The 26,025-nt window shown below is 39.2% G+C and overlaps 1 protein-coding gene and 1 non-coding gene across 8 annotated transcripts in view; one reads left to right on the top strand and one right to left on the bottom strand.

Moving 5' to 3' along the window:
• The window catches only part of NEK10 (NIMA related kinase 10), a 218,789-nt gene that overhangs the window by 122,337 nt on the left and 70,427 nt on the right, over nt 1–26,025 (top strand). For all 7 annotated transcript variants that reach the window (XM_058553999.1, XM_058553994.1, XM_058553988.1 and 4 more), the window contains 2 exons: nt 16,931–17,060; nt 17,588–17,658. In XM_058553999.1, the coding sequence (XP_058409982.1) occupies nt 16,931–17,060; nt 17,588–17,658 (201 nt within the window). The remainder of the gene's footprint in view (nt 1–16,930; nt 17,061–17,587; nt 17,659–26,025) is intronic.
• Nucleotides 12,251–12,356, bottom strand: LOC131421577 (U6 spliceosomal RNA). Its single transcript, XR_009223908.1, has one exon. It is a non-coding gene; the product is annotated as a U6 spliceosomal RNA (small nuclear RNA).

The raw sequence follows: 26,025 nt of genomic DNA, 5'->3' as shown, positions 1-26,025 counted from the left end.
GAGTTCCAAAAATATAGCCTCCATGTACAAGTACTTACCGAGCATCTGTTAGCATCACACTTGCTAATGTCTCATTGGCTAAAGGCAGCCACGTGGCCAGGCACAGAAATAATGTAAGAAGAAACTATACAAGGGCGTGTGTACCAGTAAAAGTGCTTTCTTGGCAAGTTACCAAAGTGGTAGTCTGCTACATATGATATGTAGTTTATGCAAGTTTTATAGATTCTTTGAAGAGAAGGTGTTTTGTTTTTAGGCCACAGAGCTCAAAATATGCTTATCCAACTGTGTTTATTGATAAATTATTCAGATCTTCTATATCCTTATTTATATCAATGATAAATTGGTGTGTAAAAATCTTCCACAGCTATTGTGTGTTATTTTAGATCCTTTTTACTTCTATAACAGAATACTATAGATTGGGTGGCTTATAAACAACAGAAATTTATTTCTCACAGTTATGGAGGCTAGGAAGTCCAAGATCAAGGCACTGGTAGATTCAGTGTCTGGTGAGGGCCTGCTTCCTGGTTCATAGATGGCCATCTTCTCACTGTGTTCTCACATGTTCAATGGGGCAAGACAGATCTCTGGGATTTCTTTTACAAAGGCACTAATCCCATTCATGAGGGATTCTGACTTCAAGACCTTATCCCCTCCCAAAGACCCCACCTTTTGATACTATCATATTGAAGGTTAGTATTGCAACATATGAATTTTGGGGGGACATAAATATTCAGTACATGATAGTGGTCTTTATATTTATCATAGTTTCTCCTTTGTTTTTATTGCAGTTTAGTATAAATACGTTAAGGTTCACGAATCTTTATTTTCAATTGTATCTTTCATCAGTGACAAGTGGCTATCATTGTACTAAATACTTTTTTGTTTGTTTGTTTCAAATGTTTCCTTGATTTTATGTTGGTGTTGCAGATTATTATGTTTGTTTTGGCCCTCAGTCACTTATTTTTTCTTGTTGTTGTATTGAATTTGTAATGACCCTCTCTGGAGTTCTTTATCTTTTCATTGACTACTAAGGACTCTCTTCTTGGGTATGACCTATTTCTTTTTCTTTCTCAGATGATGAACCCATTCACAAAGCTTGTTAGCTTATACTTTTCATAAGTTTGAGAAAGGAGAGGAAAATTTTAAAGAGATCTAGTTATCAATTTAAAACCCCTGAACTCTTCAGTGTTGGTACAATAAATTAAGGTGACAATCTCTCAATGTGAAAAACAAAGTAAAGTACAATCCTTATTTCACTTTTTCTGTTCCTCTTTTACTCTTTCTCCCATTTAAACTGCCAGCATGTGAGGAAAGGGGAGAAGTAGAAATTATTTGAGTAAATATAGTATTCTATGCCTCATATTTAAAAAATATGTTGCCTTTGGCAATCCTTGTGACACATTGGACAGGTCATTTTCCTGTTGTATGGGAAAGGAAATTAAAGCACAAAGAAGATAGCTAATTTTCCACAGACCCACTATGTCAAGATGTCATTCTATTCAGCCACACCAGATTCATTGCTAAATTGATTATTCTCTTTGTATGGAGCTGGCATCCCGTGGACTACACAGATAACAGTTAATTTCTAAATGAAACATAATAAATTTGGTACTGAATAAAGTGCTTTATTTCTTTCTGTTTTGAAAATCTGTAATTATTGTGCTTGGAGAAGAAGGGATTGTTTTTAAAAGTGCTCAGATTGTTAAAATCAATTTCAGTGGTGTTGGGAGTTGGGAATACGGAAATTTTCAAGGATGATGCTTCTAAAGAAAGTAAAAGCTGCCTGCTTTGCATTTCAGTGTCTTGAATAAGAAAAAAGTTGAGGTAGACCATTTAGCTTCTTCTTTACAGGAAGAGGGAAATTAGCAATTTAGCGTGGGTAAAACTGTAGTGCCAGCCCTAGTGGTCTAATGGTTAAGATCTGGCACTCCTACCGCCATGGCCCGGGTTTGTTCCTGGTCAGGGAACCCCATCACCCATCTTTTCATTGTCATAGTGTGGTGGCTGCATGTTGCTATGACGCTGAAAACTGTGTCACCGGTATTTCGAATACCAGCAGGGTCACCCATGGTGGACAGGTTTCCACCTGGGTGGAGCTTCCAGACTAAGATAGACTAGGAAAAAGGACTTGGCCTCCCACTTTTGGAAAAATTGGCCGTGAAAACCCTATGAATAGCAGTGGAGCATTGTCTGATATAGTGCCGGAAAGTGAGAGGATGGTGCAAAAAGACCAGGCAGGGTTCTGCTCTCCTGTGCACAGGGTCGCTAGGAGTCGGAATCAACTCATCAGCACTAACAACAAAAAATGGTAGTAAAAAGGAACCCTCATTCTGTAACTTTTACCCAGAATCATACATTGGACAATTGCTTTTTTTTTTTTAAACCTTAGTTTTTAGTCAGGTTAATAGAGACAATAACCAATTATGGCAAACCAGAATGTCAGCCAAACAAAGTACCAAGGAAAACAGTTTCTTGTCATGTCACAGCTACAGACAGCAAGGAGCAGTTGTAGTAAAATGTGACTTAAAATTCCTCCTCTCTTGCTCTCTGAAATCTCTTCCTTCTTTATTCCTCTACTCTTTTTTTTATTCCACATTCTAATTTTAGGTAAATTCCTATAAAGATGCTTTATGTGTGGCCTTGGACTTGATATATCAGGCTTTTGTCCTTTAACTCATCATCAACCAGACTGTCATTATCAGACATACTCTGGCCATGGATTACCCATGTTTTAATCCCTCCTCCTCATTTTTCTCCTTATCCACTTCCTAGGAATATCTACAGTGTTTAACACAAAAGAAGAGATCACTAATTGTGACACGCAGACATTGATCTCAGGGAAGATATGTTGGGTGAAGGAATCTTTGTTGTACTCCTCAGATCACACTGAATCTGTGTTTTTTATTGATAGCTTTCTTTGTTTGAGGTTAGTAAATGGTTGACTTATCAGGAATAGGGAGACAGTGAAATCAATCATGAGAAAGCTACAAAAGGCCACGCCAAAGGTTTTTCATATATTCAGGGTTATGGAACTTCCGTTTAAAAGATGAAAGAGGGGAATGCATTTCTTTTCTTCTTCAGCCACATAAGATTACAGAGTTAGGATCTATTTGCCCAGCATTTTATGAAGAAATACAGTGGAGATTCAGTCTAAGACATCTATAATGAAAAAGAATGAATTCTTAGAAGTGACTTTGAAATATCTGCTTGCTGTCTTTTAGAATAAAAATCCTCTATTTTGTTTAAAAATCTGAAACAGAAAACAGAGTTTAATAGTGTGCCAAAGGAATACATCTAAAAGTGTTTATATACTCACAAATTTGTTTTTGAGTAGAAAATGGTCTAATTTTGAACATAATGTTAACTCTATCCTCAATGTTTAGGTCATACTGAAAAATAAATTTAATCCTTGTTTTAAAACTCCATATATCCGTCATTAAGATGTTTTTAAACCTTAATTGATGGACACAGCATTCCAGAGCAGAAATAGACCTTACCAATCTCTTTCTTACAGAGATGAGAAAATTGAGACCCTCCAGAGGTCAAATAGTTGCTTGATGCCACAGAACAGTTAAATGGCGAACTCATGAGATACAGTTAAAAAAAAAAAAAACTAATCTATTTTCTTCATAGCACTTAATAAGCTTTTATTTGTTTATTTATATGTTAGTTGTCTCCATTAGTAGAATGTAAAATCCATGAGGCCAGGGACTTTTTGTGTGGATTTTGTTCACTGCTGTGTCCCAACACCTGCAACAGTGCCTGGCACATCATAGGTGCTGTATACAGATTTGTTGAATAAATGGAAGTGTGATGAGGGAACAATACAGGCTGTAGTGCTATTAGAATTTGGCGTCAGGCCATCTGTGTTTGCTGCCTTGGTAAAAGAAGGTTTCACCCAACACTTAGAACTTGGTCTATATGTTAAAGAGTGGTATTGCTTGGGGGTGAAGGGAGTGAACGTGCTAGATAAGGGTTGCTGTGAAGTAGGAGCAAAGATCAGGAGGGAGGTTGATATGGTGCGACAGGGTGAGAGTAGGCTGCCACTAGTGTTTTGTGATCACACATACTTTTCTCAAACCGGACCTGCTGGAAAAGACAGCCTGACACTGCTGTTACCACTACCAGCTTTTACCATCGAGGAAAAAGGCCTATTTGACTTGGGCCTATTTGACTTTGACTTGGACAGGCCAAAGGTCAAATCCTTGGTTGTCCACTCAGACCTCCTCAGAATTCAGGAACATGACAGTCCCACCTTTGCTACCATGTGTATCATGCTGCCTGTTTTTTTCTAACCCCTTATTGTCACAATCCCTATGAAAAGTGCCAGATTTCTCTATATAATAATAATAATGCCACTTTGCATTTGTATTGCACTTAGTATTTCTCTTGGCACTTGCACTTATATTATCTCATGAACAGATTCTAAGTAAATTGCGGTGTCATATAAAATGATCTGAAATCAATTGTGACATCTGGGCGATGTCTACTGATCCTAGTGGGGAGACGAAAATTGAGTCTAACTTGACTCTTCATTTTCCAGTTAAAACAACAAATTAATTAAAGGCAGATTGACATCCACACTAGTAATCACAGGTCCTGGTTTGCATAAAACAGTGTCAATCTATTCTTACTATCATGAATTTTATGTATATTCCCTAGCTTAAGGAAGTATTACATTAATCAATGAAATAATGGGTCAGTTTTAGTTTTGAGTCATCTACCACTCTTGCCATTCTAGCTCATGGTTACTTAGGGGTCTGAATCATACACCTCCCTAAACCCAATCCATAGGAGTCAGGTGACCCAATGGGAAGGTTTGGCATCTAGAAACCAGTTGTGGCCCACCTCCACCTATGGAAGTAATGAGGCTATTCTGATGGATCATAGTCCAGTCTATTTATTATCTAACGAAAATGTTTACAGATAAGATATGCTCATTGCTGTAGAAGTTGGGCCAGGGCTTAACATTTCATATATTTCTATGTGTTTTGTACTTTAAGATGCTGCTTATATTTAAAAGAACTTTCTAATTATTGATTTCTCTGTGTTAAGACACATTAATAATCTCTTCATGCAACATGAGAGAAATGTGATGCTCTTAGAGAAATGTCCCAAATGCCCCATAAATACACTGATATAATTATTTTTCTAAAATAAATGCAGAAAACCGTATTTAATGTTTAAATAGTTTTTTGTGTGCCTTTCTAAAGAAGGATGCAAATAACACTGCAATTAAAATTGCCAGATAAAATACAGGATGCCCAACGAAATTTGAATTTCAGATAAACAGCAAAGTGTTTTTCAGTTTATATCGCAAACATTGTATTGTTTTAGTTTAAATATGTCCCAAATTTTGTATTTTTTTAGTAATTCAAATTTAACTGAGTGTCCTGGATTTTTATTGGCTAAAGCTGCCAACCCTAGATGCAACGTAGGGGCAGGCAGACTCTAAAATCCATAATAAAGGTGTGGCCAGTTTCCTTCAGTAGCATAATATGGTATTCCATGGCTCTTGAGTGTGTCATTTAATTCTCTTTTCTCTCTGTAAGATGTTTGTGTTTAGAACTATCTTAGAGCTGTTTAGATATCAAATCTTTTTAACTATCTGCTTAATGGCATCAGACATCTGTAAGCTGAGAACTTTTCTGTGATTCCAGGCTACAGAGCCTCTGAGGATAAAGTTTTAAGAGACTGCTAACACCCAGAATGATGTTACCCATTGGATACTCCCAATTGTAGATCTCACAGGCATGAATTAATATATTCCAGGTTAATCTAGTTTCTTCCTCTACAGCTGTTCACCTTGTATCTATGGTAATGATACTGATACCCTTCCCATCACCCAAGCCAGACACTTGGGAGCCTAGAAGATAAGTAGGTCTTCCCCTTCCCTTATTCTCTTCCTCAGGTCCAATCAGTCCTGTGGAATTCCTTTTCTCCCCATTTCCTTGGCCGTCGTATTAGTGGAGGCTCACTCTGTCTTTCTGTCTCTCCTCCAGCTCAATCCCTTCACCCCTCCATAGTGAGAACACCACTGGGCTGATCAGAATGCCCTTTAACTTCTGTGGCTCTATTGGGACTAGACTATAATCTATCAATGCCTTTAGGTACTTATAATAAATAGGGCCTCACAGAAAAAGATCAGAACATGGATGAATCTTGCGACTACATTCATCATACTGCCTCCAGTCCTTTTTGCTAAGCTCCGCTCATCTCATTGAATATCTAAATAGCATATTGCTCACTCTCTCCAGAAAATCCAAGCCACTTATTCCCCCTGGGTTCTCCCAAATTCTTCATCCCCCTTAATTCTCATTAATTCACATCCCACCATAGTGATTGTTTTTTGAGCCATTTCTCAGAAGCATCTTACCCACCTCCAGCAACCATAAACATGCGCCAACGTGCGCGTGCACACACACATGTGCACAGTGCATGTGTGCATGTGTATATTTTATACATCCTATATTCTTAAATGTTCTACATTGAATCATTCCAAGATGCAGCATAATTTGCTTTTCAGTTTCAATAAACTATAGTTATTGGCGTATAGATTTAATTATGTCACTTCAGGTCAGATTTTTATCCTCGTGAATTCATTTGGACTTTTGCCTCCTTGATTGAGCAAATAATGGATCTTGAGTTTTCGGATAGGTGGTTTAAATTCTTTTAAAATTTACATTTTTGTTTCTTTTTCACTTAACAATGGTAAGTTAGTTCCCTTTCTCCTTTTTTTTATGGCAGTCTAGGGAGATGAAAGTTTGATAGCTAGAACCCGAGAACTAAATGTACTTTTTTAAATAGACTCAGAATTGATATATTGCAGTGGGATGCAAAAATCCCTTTTCTATCTTTACCCAGTGAAGCAAATATTACTGGGTGAATTATTTCAATAAAAGAAACTTTTCTCCAAACATTTAGCCTTCACTATGTCCCAAATTCCTTGATTCTTTTATTAGTATTTTCTAACATTTGTTAAAGGAAAATTTTCTTTTATGATGTCTCCAAATGCCACTTCCAAGATGCTACATCATTATATTACCAAGGAGATACTTTTTCAATGATAGTTTTCAATTTCTCTCAAAGTTTTAATTTCTTCTCCAATTCCACATACCCTTTGACAAATGAATCTGCCCCAGCACTAGTATTTCTTTCTGTTCATTAGTGGTGTGTTATAAGCTCCTTCTTATGAACTCACAGCTGTCAGATATTATAATTTTATCTTCTGTGGAAAGTACTAGCGTTTGGAAGGTTCACTGTGGGTCACTGGTGTGATCATGGTGGACACATCAAGAATTAGGGATAAATCTTAAGTGGCAGATGCTGTGGAAACATTGGATCTTGACATCAGAAAGGTTCAGTGGGATGCAGAGTAGGCAGCCCTGAGCCTCTCAGATTAAGAAAAACTCATGTGCATGCACACGCACGCTCACACACACATTTAAAAGCCAAAGGATTGTTTGAAATGCAAATGGCAGCAGAGGTGGAGGTAGAAAAATGAGAAGAAATGTTTGCCTCAGGAGGTAATGTGGGGGGCAAAGGCAGTCACAGGTCCCACCAGGAATTGAAAAAACAGGCCCTGGGGTTTAAGATATCTCCCTGGAGCTGACTATCTCCTTGGTGCAGCAGCTCTGGCAGAGATGCCCCAGCCCTTTTGCTACACCTCAGACACAGCCCTTGAATTTCAAGAAAGTGTGAGGGTTGTTGACATTTGATGGGTTCTCAGCTCTAATCATTCAGAGTTCAGCGCTTTAACCTGAACTAAGAATCAGTGGTCTCTAACAGAGCCTGCCACAGGATGAGGCCCCCTGTGTGCACCTGAGGGGTGTGTGGATAAAGATTAGATCTGGGAGCTGCCAGCATGTGGTTTCAATGGAAGCCTTGGTGTGAATGAAATTATCTAAGGGGAGAGTGAAGAGTGAGAAGAAAAGCATCGTTTAATGTATGGATTAAGGAAAGAAGTGTCACTATGTGGGATCTAAGAGACAGGAAGGGACCGCTCTTTGTAATATCCAACCTGCCTCCCCATATCCACTCCTGATCTCCTTTACTCTGATCCACGTTTTCTATTTCCTATAGCGTTTATCATCTACTAAAATATTGGATAATTTACTTTTTATTTTATTGTGTTTTGTTTTTTATGTTCCCTGCTCCCTGTCCTTTACTAGGAGGTAAACTCCATAAGGACAGGTGTCTTTGTCTGTGGATGAATTCCAAGCAGGTGTAACAGTATGCTTTGGAGGTGCTTAGTAAATATTTATTGAATAAATTAAATAAATAGCAATGTCTCAGATGTTAAGTTTCAGTCGATGTTATCAAAAACTTCAGGGAAGTCACCTGAAGCAAGGGAGGCAATTAATAATCCATTGATATTGTTAAGGAGGAGCCATTTCGATGGCATGACAGGAACAGAAGCTGGACTGCATTGGGGTTGAAGAGTGGACGGTAGGTGGGGGAGTGGAGAGAGCCAATAAGAGGTACTCTTTCAAGAGACTTTTCTTGGAAATAAAGAAAAGAATGGTACTTACAGGAGGACTTGGGGTCAAGGGAGAGATTTTACATTATTTGTTGTTGTGAATGGTTGAGACTCACAGGACAATGGCAGGACATGATCTGGTCCCTGGAAGTGGTAAAGGCATCAGCTTTGCATTATGAGAAGGTCACTTTAGTGGCCGTGGAGAGCGTGGCCTGGAGCAGGAAAGACTGGGGTCAAAGGCCCAGCTGGGCCCCTGCTTTCAGAGAGGATGGGAGCACTGTTAGCCCTGACACTGCCCTAGATCTCTTCTCCACTGGCTTAAGGGAACGCCATTCCTTCCCCTCTACCCAGCTCTTCTACTTCTACCTCTGTAATTCCCTCTAAGAGCAGCAATCTCTTCTTCATCTCTTCTCTGAAACTTCACCTCCTGGCTTTAGGTGAAACCTGCCTATTCCCTGAAGGATCTGTCTCTTCCACTGCCCTCTCAAGCTAAGGCTGGTATTCCTCTCAGCCCCACTCACTGCAGGGCCTGGAGGGGTTTCGTGTTCTCTCTTTTTCCCACATCTTCGACTTCTCCTTTTCTGCTGGATTATTTATATGGGCCCTCAAACGTCTAGTAGAATCATGGTCTTGAAAGGAAACCCCAGTACCCATCTGGCCCCTCCTCAGCTACTTCCTTAACTCTACACTTCTTCATAGCCAGGATTCTCAAATGAGTTATCCAAACTGTCAAATAAAAAACAAATCCAGGCTTAGGTAAGCAGAGACTTTATTGGAAAGGACTATTACAAGAAGAGGAGGACTTTGCAATAGGGAGACAGCTTCCCTCCTTCTCTAAGATCTGCGAGCATCTCAAAGGTCAGGCAGAAAAGGGCTTTTCCTTTATAGGGAGGAGTGAACAAGCTAGAAAGAACTGTGTGGGCAAGTAGGATGAAGGGGATGAATGGGTGCTGGTGGAGGTGGCTGTGATCTGACAGTGGATCAGAGAATATTGAGGCCAGCCTGTTCTCAAGAGGGGCTGTTAGAGGATGGTTGTATACTGGCTCAGGCTGTGGGTGGGCCAAAGTTTAGGGGAATCTCAACGAAGAAGAAAAAGTTAACCAAAGTTTGGTTAACAAGCATTTTGATCCCATTGCTCAGTGGGGACAAAATAGTTCAGCTAATCATTTATGAGGCAAAGAGTGAATTTGGAGGGTCTGTGTATGGCCTTGTCACAGGTAAACAAAGTCAACATGTGTGAATCTTCTCTAAGTCATATGGGGAAGGGTATTTCTTTGCAGTAATCCATTTCCTAAAACACAAAAGTGTGGATGGGTGAGGGATTTCCTTTAATCATTGCTGTTTTTTTCCAGGACCACGGGACTCAGGTAAAATTCAACACTGTCGCACATAGCTGAAGCCTCCTCATCTCCCAGAACCCACCACGACACTGAAACTATTTTTGCTGAGACCACCAGTGAGCATCATGTGCTAAATTCTAAAGACATTTGACTTCTTAGAAGCCATCATCATTTTTGAAAGGCTCCCTTTTCCTAGTTCATAAAATAGTCTTCCTCCATCTTCTTTGACTGTTCCTTCCTTTTTCAGGCTCTAGTCTCCTCCCTTCCATCTGACTTCTAAATATCAGAAATCCTCAGGGATCAGTCCTGTGCCTTCCTCTTACAGCTCTCCGCGCCTTCTCTCAACGCTATCTCATCCACCCTCGTGACTGTAAATGCCTCTCTATGCTGACAACTCCCAAATGTATTGTGTCCAGCCGAGATCTCTTGTGAATGCTAGATCTAGACATTCAGTTACTGCCTCGATATCTCCACATGGAAATACCTCAAAATCAAGCTACCCAAAGGCAGACTCGATCCTCCCTCACCAAAATCTCCCTCACATCTGATCTCCATTTCCATAAATGACATTTCCCTCTACCCTCTTGCCCATGCTTCATCCTTGCCTGGAGAACTCTCTTGCTGACTAATGACTATGCCTCCTTCTTACATCAGCTTAAAATGTCACTCTTCAGGGAAGTCTTCTCTAATACGACCAGCACCTCCAATGGCTTAAGTCCACGTTGTGCTGCCTCCCAGTACCCTATACTTTTCTTCATGACACCAACCACATTTTTGTTTTATTTTGTTTCCTGTCTCCTATCCATTTAGACTGTCAGCCCCAGAAATGCAGGGGTTCTGTACCTGCCCCAGTACCTGGCACAGAAGTAGGTGCTGGGTGCATATTTTTAGAATGAAGGAAGGGAAGGAGGGAAAGAGGGAGGAAGGAACCTCTTCTGATACCCAGTTCAGTACAGAAGATAATTAAAGTTGTAAAGTAAACTTTCAATTTTAGAACCATTAATTTAAATTTAAAGAATTATTGTTAAGATGGTACAGAGAGTTCTGTATACCTCCCCCACAACAGTTGCCCCTTTTTATAACATCCTGTTATTAGTAGGGTACATTTGTCTCAGTTAATGGACCCAGATTGATACATTTTTTTATTAACTAAAACACATATTTTATTTTGATTTCCTCAGTTTTCTCCAAATATCATTTTTCTGTTCCAGGATCCCGTTGAGGATACCAGATTACATTTAGTAGCCATGTCTCCTTAGGCTCTTCTTGGTTGTGACAATTTCTCAGGTTGTCCTTGTTTTTAATGAGCTTGGCAGTTTTGAGGATTATTGGTCAGGTGTTTGATAGAATTTCCTCACTTGGGATTTCTCTGATATTTTTCTCATGATTAGACTGGAATAATGTGTTCTTGGGAGGAAAATCATAGATGTAAAGTGCCATTCTCACTATGTCTTTTCAAGAGTACATACTATCAATATGATTTAAGACTGTTAATGTTAATCTTGATCACCTGGCTTGAGATAGTGTTTGTCAGACATCTCCACTATAAAGTTACTCTTTTTTTTCTCCCTTTCTATAATATATTCTCTGGAATAAAGTCACTATGTGCACCCCAAATTTAAGGACTGGGAAGTCATGCTCCATCTCCTGACAGTGGAATATCCATATAAATTATTTTGCATTCTTCTATATAAGAGATTTCTCTACTGCCCCCATTTATTTACATATTCAGTCATTTATTTATATCAGTATGGACTCATGGATATTTATTTTATACTCTGGGTTATAATCTAGTAACACTTTCTATGAACTGAATTATGTTCCCCGCAATTCATATGTTGAAGCCCTAACCCCCAATGTGATGGTATTTGGAGATGGGCCTTTAGGAAGTAATTAGGTTTAGATGAGGTCACAAAGGTGAGGGCCCTCATGATGGGATTAGTGCCCTTATAAGAAGAAACATCAGAGAGCTTTCTCTCTCTTTCTCTGCCATGTGAGAACACAGCAAGAAGGTGGCCATCTGCAGGTGGCTAGGAAGAAGGCCCTTACTGGGGAACAGAATTGATTGGTTTTGGACTTCCCAGCTTTTCCAGTGTTGTGAGAAATAAATTCCTGTTTAAGGCACCCAGTCTATGGTAACCATCTGTATCCATGTTAAGCTAAACATGAGTTCATACTGTTGTCTCCAACTATTACCATTACCCCATTGTAGAGTAGCCCAACTCCTTTCCTTCCTTATCTGTAACCTTCCACTTCAACAGTGAGAAAGCTGGCTTTTGCCATCTGCCATCCATTTACTTAATTGTTCAGTTGCAGTATATACACGTATAGCAGTATCAGAACTGTTAACCTTTACCCCTAAGGGAAACAACTTTATTAACTAGAGTATAGTCCTCATGTATAGTACCTTTGCCTGTGATCTTACTGCCTCCAAAATATGGAGTGCTTGTGAATTTGCATGCCATCCTTGTGCAGAGGTCATGCTAATCTTCACTGTATCATTCTAATTTTAGCATATGTGCTGACAAAGTGAGAACAATGATCAGACTTTGTTAGAATATGACCACTGTAGGAAAGAAGAATATGCTTATCTACACGCAAAGCCTTTTAACATATGTCATCTCGTTTAATTTACTTTGTTCTATTTAAAGGAAAGAAGTCCCCCTCCCAACTTATATAAATCATCATATTACTGAATTATTTAAGAATTATCACAATGTTCATATTTTAAAATATTTTGAAAGACTACTAGGTGTAATAGTTTCCTTGTTTACCTCATTTAGTGAGTAAATAAGAATCATTGGCAATTAGCAACTTAATTGTTTATATATCATTAAGGGACTACTAATAGAATTTAAAAATCTAAACAGTTTGTCTTTTTAAAATTAGATTAAGCATCTTTCCTTCTTCGTCTTTCTTCCACCTTGTTTTCATTATCAATTTGTGAATTTATGCCTTTTTGAAACAGAGGTAGTACTTAGGTAAATTTGAGTCCGGCCTCCTTTCAAAGGCTGCTGATTCTGAGTTATGTTTAACTTATTTATTTATTAAAATATTTATAAAAAAATATACATTGTCCTTGCTATGTACCTAACTCCATACTACCCCTGGCTTCCCTTAAAAATTTCTTCCATGGGGCCGGCCCGGTGGCGCAAGCGGTTAAGTGCGCGCGCTCCGCTGCGGCGGCCCGGGGTTCGCTGGTTCGGATCCCGGGCGCGCACCGACGCACTGCTTGGTAAGCCATGCTGTGGCGGCGTCCCATATAAAGTGGAGGAAGATAGGCACCGATGTTAGCCCAGGGCCGTCTTCCTCAGCAAAAAAAAGAGGAGGATTGGCGGATGTTAGCTCAGGGCTGATCTCCTCACAAAAAAAAAAAAAAAAATTTCTTCCAGCTTTATTGAGGTATTATTGACAATTAAAATTTATATATATTTAAGGTGTACATGTGATGTTTCAGTGTACATATACATTGTGAAATAATTACCACAGTCAAGCTAATTAACATATCCATCACCTCAGAGAGTTACCTTTTTTGTGTGTGTGTGGTGAGAATACTTACAATCTACTCTTTTAGTAAATTTCAAGTATATAATACATTATTATTAACTACAGTCACCACTATGCTGTACATTAGGTCAACAATAATAAATAAAAAAAATTTTTTTATTGAAGTATAACTTACAATTGCTGTAATTTTTACACACTTAATTGTAGATGTTTTAAACTTTGCCATAAGAGCCCGTATTTTTGTTAAATATCAGAAAGCTATGTTCTATTTAATCATTAAAATATTTTAGATGACCAAATCACATGGAATAAACATTTTTTTAATAGAGAATAATTTTTTTGTTTGGGAAAAAGAAAACCCATTTTAAAGTGTGTGTATATGTACTATTTTTCTTTCTCTTAAATGAAGCATTGCTACCTGTAACTTTCTGTACTTTTCTAAATGTGGTGGGGCTCACTTTAAGTGGAGACATTGGAGATTATTACAAGACAGTGAACTATTTTACCATGATTTTCAAACAAAAATTACCAAAAAACCCTATAATATTTGCAAATAGTGATTGAATCAATGACCCAGACATATTTCCCAAGGCTGGGTACTTTTTGAAGATGAAAAACACATGTGTAGGTTTTCTCATAAGAGTCTGCATTAGTTTTCTAGGGCTGCCGTAACAAAATACCACAGACTGGGTAGCTTAAACAAATGTATTTCCTCACAGTTCTGAAGGCTGGAATTCCAAGATCAAAATGTTGGCAGATTTGGTTTCCTCTGAGGCCTCTCTCCTTGGCTCGCAGATGCCAAGATTCCGCCTTCTTCCTGCTGCTTCACACGGTTGTTCTTCTGTGTACACACACTCCTGGTGCCTCTTCCTCTTCTTATAAGGACACCAGTCACTGGATTAGGGCCCACTCTAACAGCATCATCTTAACTTAATCATTTCATATAGACCTTATCTTTAAATATGATTACACTCTGAGATACTGGGGATTGGGACTTCAACATATGAATTTCAGGGTGATACAATTCAGACTATAACAAAACATTTTGCTGTGGCTTCTAGAAATCAGACTCTGTTTTCTGTTTGTCACTGCTTTTAGTTGTAATTATGAAACTCTTACCTTAGAGGATATTTAAAGTTTGATCCCAGAGGCAAAGTGTTAGTTGGCAACTGTGTTGTTTGTCTTCTATTTCTCTTTCTTATTCTCTTCCAGAGAAGTGATTCTCACTCTTTTTCAGGGACCCATGGACAGCTTTGGGAATCTGATAAAAGCTATTATATCAGTTAACTTTGACAAACCATCTCAAAACTTAGCAGCTTAATATAACAATAACATTTTTTTTTTTCCCCTCAATACACTGTGTCTTGGCAAATTGGGCTGGTCCCAACTGGGTTTGCTGATCAGAGTGTTGGCTGGGCTCACCTATGCATTGTGGTCACCGGGTTCTCAATAGCTTCACTCACAGATCTGGTGGCTGGCTGGCTGTGGGTAGGGGCGGTGGAGGTAATTCGACCAGGTATTGCTCATCATCCGGCAGGCAAGCCTGGGCTCAATCACTGGGTTGTGTTGGTAGAGTTTTCAAGAGCAGGAAGAGAGAGCAAGCCCCAAAGAGTAAGTACTTTTCAAGGCTCTCCTTGCGTCACTTTTGTTGATGTCTTTTTGGCCGAAGCCAGTCATATGGTGAAGCCCAGATTCAAGGGGTGGAGAAGTAGACGCCATCTCTTGATAGGAGGAGCTGCAAAGCCACAGGGCAAAGGGGCATGCCTGTGTGAATGAGAGGAGTTTGTGGTCTGTAGTGAGAAGAAGGAGGAAATGTAGTGATGAGAAAAATAAACTGAGTGAACTTTATTCTTACAAATGTTTTCCCCTACATTGAGTAATTATCTTTTGAGAAAAAATGAAGGCTGTCCTCCAAAGAAGTACAGATGCTGGCTGTTGAGAGTGAAAGCACACTGGAAACAGGACATGGAAAAGGGGTCTGAGGGGATATGGGTGGAGCACGCAGAGCGTCTGCTTCATGAGCTTTTGGAAATAGAAAACAAATCTTCTGAGTTCTCAGTAGATTAAAACATGAGAAATCTGTCTGTGGGGAGCCCAGGACATTTTTCCTACTGAGGACATTATTCCTTGTTAAGGCACTTTTTAATGTGAACAGTTGACCAGGTAACAATATGGGTCACTTTTTATACACTGAGAACCAGCAGAGCCCTGGAAATTTCCCCATTGCCATATTGAACTCAAAAGTACTAAATATGAAAATGCTTAACTGAGAGACCTAGAAACCATACCTTGCTCTGCAATTACGTAATGTAAATCTTAAACCAGGAATTCTTCTCCATAATCTCACAAGAATAGCAACTCCTTGGTTATTCTTAACAGTCAATACTGATTTATATCTACTCTAATTGTTCTGATACCAGTTTCTTTATATCTTAATCCACTGTCAAAGTTAACCGTTAATTCCCACTCCATTAATTTAGAGGGCTGAGCACAGTCCTAAGTACATATCATAGAATTCAATTATCAGACTACTTAATTTAGGGTGTTTGGGTGTTGGGTGGTTTTAACACTTTGCTGAGTTTCATTCTACAAATATGATAGAGGAAACTTCTGTTAGTCCAAAATACCCACAGGAACTATGCTTCTCTTCACATTAAAAAAAAAAAAAAAGTCAAACCCATAAACCCTCACAGCCTAACTTCATTTAAAGGCAGATAGCATTTTTGTCCAAATTGGAAATGCAATTTTAGAAGAGACGAACGTGATGGATGTTGTCATTTCTTGCAGCATATTTAAATATGATCTTCCCCCTACTTTATAAGCTGGAGTTGAATAGCAAGGGGAGGAGGCCGTATCAGTCAGTTTTCCCCGTAATAATGCTGCATAAGAAATCACCACAAAAATCTCAGTGACATTCAACACTAAGCTTTTATTGTCAGACTCACAGGTCTATGGGTCCTCTTGGCTGGTTCTCCTTCAGGCTGCAGGTTTATCTGTTGTCTGGGGCAGATCTGCTCCATGTGTCCTATCCTGGGCCCAGGCTGGTGCGATAGCAGCCACTGTGATATGTTCTTCTCTTGGTAATGGACAGAAGCTCCTAGAGGGACAAATGAAAGCACTTAATACCTGTTAAGACTAAAGCATTGGTCTGGTGCACTGTGATTTCCACATTCCATTGGCCAAAGCAAAACAACACAGTCAAAACCAAAGGCAGGAGTGGATAGTGAACACTGCCCCTGAAGAGGCCACAGCAAGGTTGGGACGTACAAAATCTCCAGAATAGTAAAGAATCGAGGTAAACAGTTCCGTCTACCACAGAAGGGTGGTTGTTTCTGGAAATAGAAACTTCCTTGGACACTTAATATGCAACGTTTATATGGTTTATTGATATTTAGTGCTTAAACTGGAATTGCTTGATTGTGCTTCTTAATTCGTCTGAGTCTGGGAGAATTCAAAGATATCTTTTAATATGTTTACTTCAAATAGTGATAAAGAGTTTCAAATATTTTTTACTTATATCTCCAACTATAGCTTGAAAACTGGACTTCTTTCTGTGCCAACTTCTCCCTTTTCAGTGTCTATTAACATCATTATTTTAATTCAGCCCTGAGGTACTGAAGAGTGAGCCGTATGGGGAGAAGGCTGACGTCTGGGCAGCAGGCTGCATCCTTTATCAGATGGCGACTCTGAATCCTCCCTTCTATAGCACCAACATGCTCTCCCTGGCTACAAAAGTAAGCAACAGTGGGAGGCAAAGGGTCTTGTGTTGCTAAAAAAGCCATTGCTCTTCTTAAATAGAACTTTTGTGATTTTTATAAAACTGTCAGTTAAAAGCAGTCATTGTTTTATTAACCACATGATCCAGTTTATTTTTTCCCCTTTCTTCTAAATATACATCATGTGCTATGGCACATTTTCCCTTATGATTGTCTTCATCTATCATAGAAAATTATAAAAATAAATATATTTTATTTTTAATTGTGGTTTGGACTACCCACAATTCAGCATATTATATTATCCTACACATCATTTATTATGAATTTGAGGTTAACTTTAACTCAACTTGAAGAATACAATTCCATGCTCAAGAACTGTTTCATTGACGTTAATTTTTAATTTGTTGGGATGTTTTCATTTCTGATTACAATTTGTGCACAAAGCTATAATGCTTATCAAGTAACTTATGTTGTGGCCAAGTATTACCACTCAAAGCTATCGATGGCCCCTTTACTTCCATCACTCTGATCTTTTTATTTTGCAGATCGTGGAGGCGGTATATGAACCAGTGCCAGAAGGCGTCTACTCTGAAAAAGTGACAGATACCATCAGCAGGTAATTAGTCTCACAACCTTGACCATATAGGGATTATCAAGAAATACCTTGTATCTATGTAAATTCGCTATGTAAATATTCATGAAAAGGAAGGGCTCCCAAATAATCCAAACCTAGAAAAATGTTTGTGCATCATCAGTAATTGTGACCATTTGGAAGCCACCAAAGTGTCTAAGACGAAGTAGTGCATTCACGTAAAATATTGTGCAGCCACTAGAATGATTATTTGCAAAGCTGTGTATCAACCTGTGAAACACGTAGGATGCGAAGCTAAGGAAAACAAACAGGATGGAAAGCTGTTGATAACTATGACAAAAATCATAAAATATGCATGAATGTGGCAAAAGCCAGGACAAGAACATATAAAACTGGAAAAGGCCATGTTAGATGATAAAATTGTAAGCATTTTTTTGTTTCTATTTTTAAATCACCAGTGTTAAGTTTTATGATAAGTTTTCAAAGAGAAAGAAGTGTTTCCGCTATCATATAGTAGGAGTTTAATGGAAGTCATTGTCCTGATGCAGTTGCAAAGTTCCGACCCCACAGGGCCTGTCCCAGCTGACCTCTCACCTCATCCCCTCCCACTTTCCCTCTGCTCACTCAGCTCCATTCACTGGGCGCTCCATGCTAGTCCTGGCATGTACCTTCTCTCTGGACCTTTGTCCTCGCTCTTCCCTTTTCCTGAAACTCTCTTCCCTCTGATACATGCATGGCACAGGCTGTCGCTTCCCTTGGGTCTCTGCTGAAATGTCCCCCTATCAGAAGCCCGCCTGATACCTCTACAGCTTCTCTGCACTCTCTCACCCCCTTGCCTGCTTTGTAAATCTCACAGCACCCATCACCCCCGACGTGTTATACATGTGCATGCAGACTTGTTTCTTTATTGTCTGTCTCTTCTCCACCAGAATGAAAACTCCACAGGAGCAGGAACTTTTTCAGTCTAGTTCATAGCTGTTTAGTGCCCAGAGCAATGCCTGGTATGAGGAAACTCTTAACAAATACTGGTTGTATGAATAAATGACTCTCGTTTATCTGGCTGATCGTTATTTCTGGATTATCTTTATGCACTTAAGTTGGTTCAAGGTTACTTCTCTGCTCCACTGAGCTGAGTCAAATTCCCATTATTATTATAGAAATCCTAGAGTCACCCCAGATAGAATCTTTATCCATGCCCCTGCCCAGTTCCCTTAGAACCTGGTTTAGTATCTATCCTAGCACTTAGCACCATCTCTGATGGAATGGATTAGATGGATTACTGTGGCTGTGCCCTTTTCCCTTTGGTTTCTCCTTCAGCCTGTTGTTGTACATTAATAGGTACTCCTCACATGCTTGTAGGATTATATCTTGAATCTTTCCTTGTTTAGCACAGTGCTGCCCTACAGTACCAAGAGCCTCAGGTCTAATAACGGCAGATTCTGAAGAAACAATTTGACCACTCTTTCTGCATCTCTGTTTCTTCATCCAGTAAAATGGAGATCGTAATAGTACCAACCTCATCAGGCTGCTGTGCTGATTGTACAAAGTAATATATGCAAAGCACTTAGCATAGAGCTTGGCAAATGGTAAATACTTGATCAATGTTGACAATTATCATTGTTAATATTATGGGAAATGAGCTGAAACTCTTTCTAAATCATCTGAATTCCAAATATACTGGATCATGCCCTGTTGCTAATGCATCCAGACAAATGTACTTAAACTACTCATCTCCACAATTGGTTCCTGTTCTCTGCTATTTGTGTTTTGGAAAGTGCCTTAAAAATTCAAGAAGTCTCCAGAGATGTCAAGACAAGAGTACCAGATTTACTCATTTCGTTTTTCCTTTTCATAGGTATTTGAGTGCCACAAAGAGCAAGGGAAGAGTAATACAGAGAAAAAGTACAGAGTCATTATTCTGATTTTGTGGCACTAGGAAAACAGGACTGTAATTTGCTTCTGACAGGTTCCCTGGCTGTTGGTATCCATGCTTCTTGGGGCTAAGAGGCTAGAGGAGGAGTCAGATAGCAACATTATCATGTAGAAGATCATTGATAGGTTCTGGAATCTAATAGATTCTAATCCCTACTCTTCCACTCACTTTAACCTTCCCAAGCCCCACTTCTCTCATCTGTGACATTTGGGTAACAATAGTAACTACTCATTGGCTTGTTTTGAAGCCTAAATAAGATAATGCTTCTGATGCTCTTAGCACAGTACCTAGCATGTAGTGAGCCCTCAATAAATTTAGGTATTGTTATTAATAATATTATTATTTATGGAATTAAGTATATACAACAAATTATGATAAATTCGATGAGGGATGGTATGTGGGCCAATGAGAGATTACAGAAGGACTTGGCCTAGTCTGGGGATTTGGGAAAAACTTCTATGAAGATAAGACATGTGATCTGAGACCTGGACAATTACTAATTCTGAAATAGTAAACAGAGTGGAGAAGACATTTCATAGACCAGCATCTGTGAAGTCTTTCCTGAGATAAAGAGCTTGTTAATTTGAGGATCTGAAAGAAATTGGAGATGTCACATGTTAAGTAAGGGAGAGAATAGCTATCGAATGATTAGGGCCCTGGGAGGCTGCCAGGGGCCAGATTGACTAGGTCCTATAAGCCACATTGAGGGTTTTTGAATTTTTTTCTGATTGCCCATATTTTATATATATATATATTTTAGATTTTATAATATATATATTTTATTGAAGTATAATTGATACACAATATATTCAACAAGGAGTTGATATCCAAAATATATAAAGAACTCATACAGCTCAATATCAAAAAGCAATCTGATTAAAAAATGAGCAGAGGACCTGAACGCATACAAATGGCCAACAGGCCCATGAAAAGATGCTCAACATCACTAATCATCAAGGAAATGCAAATCAAAACCACAATAAGATATCACCTCACACTGTTAGAATGGCTACTATCAAAAAGACAAGAAATAGCAAGTGTTGGCAAGGATGTGGAAAAAAGGAACGCTTGTGCACTGTGGGTGGGAATGTAAACTGGTGCAGCCAAAATGGAAAACAGTATGGAAGTTCTTCAAAAAATTAAAAATAGAACTACTGTCTGATTCAGCAGTTCCACTTCTGGGTATTTATTCGAAGAAAACAAAAACACTAGTTGGAAGAGGGCTTTGAATTTTTATCTCGAGTACTGAGGAGAGGACTGAAGGGTTATTAACAGGCTGGGACATAGTGAAAATTTCTTCTTTAGCAAAGATCGTGCTGGCTGCTCTACGGGAAATAGACTGGAGAGGAATGAGAGTGGGAGGGAGAAGCAGGTCCAGCTGTCCGCTGAAAGATGATGGCAGCTTTGACTGCAGTAGTGGTGGTGTTGACGGAGAGAAGTGGGGTTGTTTCCACTGTGGGTTGGAAGTTGAGTCAACAAGTTTTGGGATACAATCATAAGAGGATTAAAAAAGACTTCAGTTATTCCATTCAGAAAATGGGATGACATTGAAAATATGAAAACAACTGGATTCATTCTGTGGAACTTCAGAAAATGGAGCCAAGACCATGGAGTGGAAGTTCCCAGGAGGCCAAGGTCAGCACACCATTAGGAAGTGTATATCACAATTAGAGCTACCCACAGTGGAGCAGGCTGCTGGATGGGTGGTGAGTTCCCTGTTAACAGAATGTTTAAGAGGGTGAATGATCACTATTAGGGGACTCCAGATTAAATGTTTTTGAGGACATTTTTAATTCAAAATACTAAAACACCATAATAAGTAAGAAGTGACAGTTTAATTTTATAGCTGACTATAAGTTAAGATTGCAGTATGCATTCTATAACAGATGTTGTTTTCATCTAAAGTTGTTCAAGACTCATTGTCTGGGTTCGCATCACAAATAAAGTTTTATCTTGAGAAAACTTGACATAAAACCCAAATCAGTTGTGAGCTGCATGCCATTACATATTTAATTTGCTTCAGAGTTTTGGTCTTTAAAAACTAAGTTTCAAAAGAATTAGGGAACAAATTGAATTTTCTACTTTATTAGTTTCTTATTTTCTTCAGGAAATTGATGCAAGGGACACGTAAATGCAAAAGTGTTCCTAATGATCATTTATGACTCAGCACATCGGCCTCAGAGCCATTCACTAGGATGGAGCCTTTGAAATATAGGACAACCATTGATGGGAAAGTTCACTAGACTCATTCTTAATTTTAAACCAAGTGTTGTTTCCAATCACATATGTCTTCTTTCTTCTGCTGCTTTACTCTCTTCTCATTTTTACCTTCTTCATCTTGTCAAGTAGAGCTCACACAGTTTGTATTTCTGATGTCCAGCATCTTTGCTTTTTCCTGTTTGTTCATCTGGTTTACAAGCACATTTGTCATTGGAACTTTTCTTTCCTAGCAGGCTTTGAAATTGGGAGAATAACTTAGCAACTCTGAAGAGTTTGGGGCAAAAAATAAATATATGTTGTTGCTCTGCTCAGTACCAGCCTTACTATTTTTACCTTCCAGTACACTGTTAAGAGAGTATTGTCTGTTTACTTTTTAAAAAGGAAGAACATTTCCTTTTATGCACAAAATATTCCACTTGCCTTATTTTTCTCTATTTGTGCCTGGTTGCGTAAGCTGTCTGGCGCTTTGTTTCACAGGCCATCGTGACGACTAACGAGGTTAATGTTTTCAGCTAGTTCTAAGAACAAGTGGATCTTTATATTTTTCACCATACCTTCAACTCTTTGTATCTTAAACATGAAATGAATACTATCAAATATTGTATCCCTCTAATTCTTTCTATCTGGTCTTGCAGAGCAGAGTGGGGACAAAGTGGGTGGGGTGAGTGGAACATCCCAGAATTTTTTTTAGAATATGATTTTATGCTTATTTGATTAGAGAATCATTGAAGCATTTGGTTGCTCTTAAGAATTTCTCTGTACTATCTAAGCAGGAGGCATTTCAAAGCAATGAGGCTAAATTGGAACTTCTGGTAGTAAATGTTCCTGGGAGTCCAAAAGTCTGTGACCAAATGTTTTGGGTTATGGAAAGGTAAATTCTTAGATGTTAGGCTACATTCATTCATTCATTCATTTGCTTGTTCATTCATTCATTCATTTGCTGAATACCTATCAAGACCCAGATTCCATTTTACATGCTGGGGAGATCATGGTGAAGGGGACACATGTGCCCCCTCTCAGGAAGTTTCCGGTTTCTAGTGGTGAAACAGACAATTGCAATACAATAATTATAGTAGTTTTAGGTACTTAAATATAGACAAGTGCAGTGAGAATTTATAAAAGAGGGATGATAAGTCTATCTGAGGGTGGTCCACGAAGTCTTCCTAATGGAGACTTGGAAAAGAGTGGGATTTTTGGCAAGCACATAAGGGATGTGGTTTGGGAAAGGGCAGATACCATCAGCAAAAAGCAAATTCAAGTAGGGGGAATAAAATGAGTAAAGAAATGGGGGCATTGGAAAGCTGTGGGCTGTGTGGGAAAGTGTAGGTTGGAGTGTTTGGTATGTTGCTGAGGAGGGTGGGAAAGAGGGAGTGAGGCTGTGGAGGGAAGTAAGGGCCAGTTCAAGAAGGGGCTTGTATGGGAATATTAATTTTGCCCTATTGGGCCATGAGTGGCTGTTGAGGAATCCTGAACAGAGAATTGATGTAGTCAGTTTTGGAATATTATTCTGGTAGCAGTTTACAATAAGCATCAGAGGTGGACAAGAGATGAACGTGTCATTTAGGAGACTGTTTCAGTTGTCCAAGCAAATGATGATGAAATAGGCCAATAGCCATGGGATTAGAGGGGAAGGATATGGATTTAAGAAATATTTAGGAGGTAGAAGCCACAGAACTTGGTGTTGGTTAAATGTGGGCGAGAATGGAGGAGAAATAAAAGTGTGGATTTTCTTTTCAATTTATTGAGCTTTTAGAATGTGCCAGCACTTTACAGAGATGACTTCATTTAATCATGATACCAACTTGATGAGGTAGATCCTGTGATTATCTCGTTTTATAGATAGGCTATCTGAGACTTAGAACCTAAATCTTGCCCAAGATCAGAGTTAGTAAAGGGTGAGTCAGGATGTAACCCCACCAATCTGACCCAGGGCCTGCATGTCTACTAATGGTGCTAAATTGTATCTCACTGTGGTTCCTTTTTCAATGATGGCAAATACAGGATGGGGAGTAACTTTGGGAGAGAAGGAGATGACTAAATGCCAGAACAGAGCCCATTCTGGTTCCCACTTACCGTAATATATAACCCTGTAATTTGTAAAGCTATCTTATGTTGCCTGTTTGATTAAAAAAAAGCTCAGCTGATAATTCAACTGGTAATATTACTTTGAATCAGTTTAAATATCTGGAGACTAAGAATTTAGTCTAATGCACTAATGAAAGGCTTAGATACTGGGTTTTTTTGCTCATATGATGGTCATAACCAACACTAGGTCAACCATGCATTTTTATTAGCTTTAATCCCTTTTGCTAATTAAGTGAGGGTAGATGAAAAAACAGATTTAATTAGAAGGTGAAACTTAACAACTTAGCTTCTTTTGTGATTATCAGCAAAAATAAGAAACTTGAATGCAAATATGTCATTGCCACACAGGGTTGGCTTCACATGCCTACAACCAGTGCACGGGTCCCTCTGCTCAAAATGGTCCTGTTCTTGGGGTTTAAGGCTCTGCATTCAAGGTCATGAATTTCTTAATAATTTTATCTTTGAATTTGTGTTTTGGAAGTGAAGTCTGATGGAACAAGGAGCATGTGTGTTGGGAGCTTGGAGCCTCAGCTCGTGTGTGGTCCCTCCAGCTCCCTCCTGCCTCCCGGGCATAGATTCTCAGCCATCCCCTCCCAGCTCCCTGGGCCCCCTTTGGCCTCCAGCTCCATCTGCCTGTCCCTGTCCCATCGTTACTGCTGCTCGCTACCTGCTATGGCGATTGCGTGTGTCAGCGGGGGAGGCCTGTGGTCCACCTTTACCCTCCTTCCCTGGCAGAGTGTGCATGCGGGAGAGGAGAGGGTCAGGGTGGAGCATGTGCCCTGCTGAGTCTTGGGGCAAGGCAAAGAAGAGGTCATCCCTGACGGGGCTGGCAGCACCATGGCGCACTCAGTGGCTGACTCAGTGGGGGCCTCTTGCCCACCCCCAAGCCAGGTACCAAGTGTGTCCTGCGGGCATGGAGGCTGCAATCTCTGGGGGTCTCCTGTCTACCATCAATTGGGAGGCTGGACTGTGGGAAGGAGAGATTGGCTTCCCTACTCTCTGCTGAGGCCCCACATTGTTATTTTGCACTAGGCATCCCCAAAATTACGTAGCCAGCCCTCTCTCCACAATCTCCTGCCTTACTTTGTATATAATAGATGCACAGACTGAACTTTGTTAAATATGAATTCAGCAGATGTATAAATGCCTGTTAAAGCCATAGTGCAATCCAGCTGCCTTAGAACTTGAAAAGAAACAGCATAAAGATAAAGCATGAAATGATAAAGTAATGTCTTAAAATCTGATTAAGATGTGTGTATTTTACTCATGGTTAATAAACTCAGTAAGAAAAAATAATTAGCAAATTAACGTGTTAGAATTTTATTTTGACTTCTGTGGTGAGGAATAATTGTGTATAATAATTCTTAAATCTTGCTTAGAGACATCAGCATACGTGAAAGTTGTATTAACTATGGGTTGCTAAATTAAATACAAGATGTGAAGAATTACATCTTTTTCTCCAAGTCCAAACAGGTTAAATTTTATTGAGAAGGACACTTGACTTCAGTGAATTTAGAGAATTTGAATTAAAAAAATAGACAAAATATTATAGTGAGTGCCAGAGGTATTTAAAGCATGCTAAGCAATGTTCTTGATAATTGGTTCCATAGCATCTAGAATAGCCTTCTATTAGTGTTTAGCTGTGACATGAACAATACTCCCTTTAGTAGGCTGATATTTCCTATTTCCAGAGTTGCGGAAAAATTAGCATGCAATGTGTCAAATTAGCTACTTAAAAAAATACTACAAACATCTTAAACCTCTAGGTAACTGGATTGTGTTTTACTTTTATGACTTCATGTTTTGTAAGACTCTCAGTAATCAAGTTGTGTTGATATTGCCACTATACAGCTAGAAAAGTCCAAGGCCAATAAGTTGTGACCTCCCAGAAACCAACCTTCCTTTAGGTGCATCAGGGGTGATCATCAAGGCCTATGCTATTGGGATCCATCTTTGTTTCACTGACCAGTGAATTGCCAGTGACTTTAGAAAATAACCAGTTCACACAGGAGAAGATGACCCCATCTGCCTATCCTGAGACCTGAGGAACAGCTTCACGCTCAGCCTGTAACACTTGCCTGCCAGCCTCATTGCAAAGAGAGCAGTGCTGCCTCCCTCTCCTTCCCAAAATTTCCAAATGCCTTTTGAGAAGT

This window comes from Diceros bicornis, chromosome 2 (genome assembly GCF_020826845.1).
Source record: "Diceros bicornis minor isolate mBicDic1 chromosome 2, mDicBic1.mat.cur, whole genome shotgun sequence".
Lineage (NCBI taxonomy): Eukaryota > Metazoa > Chordata > Mammalia > Perissodactyla > Rhinocerotidae > Diceros > Diceros bicornis.
Note: the sequence above shows the minus strand (reverse complement) of the source record. Positions and strands in the feature narration are given on the sequence as shown.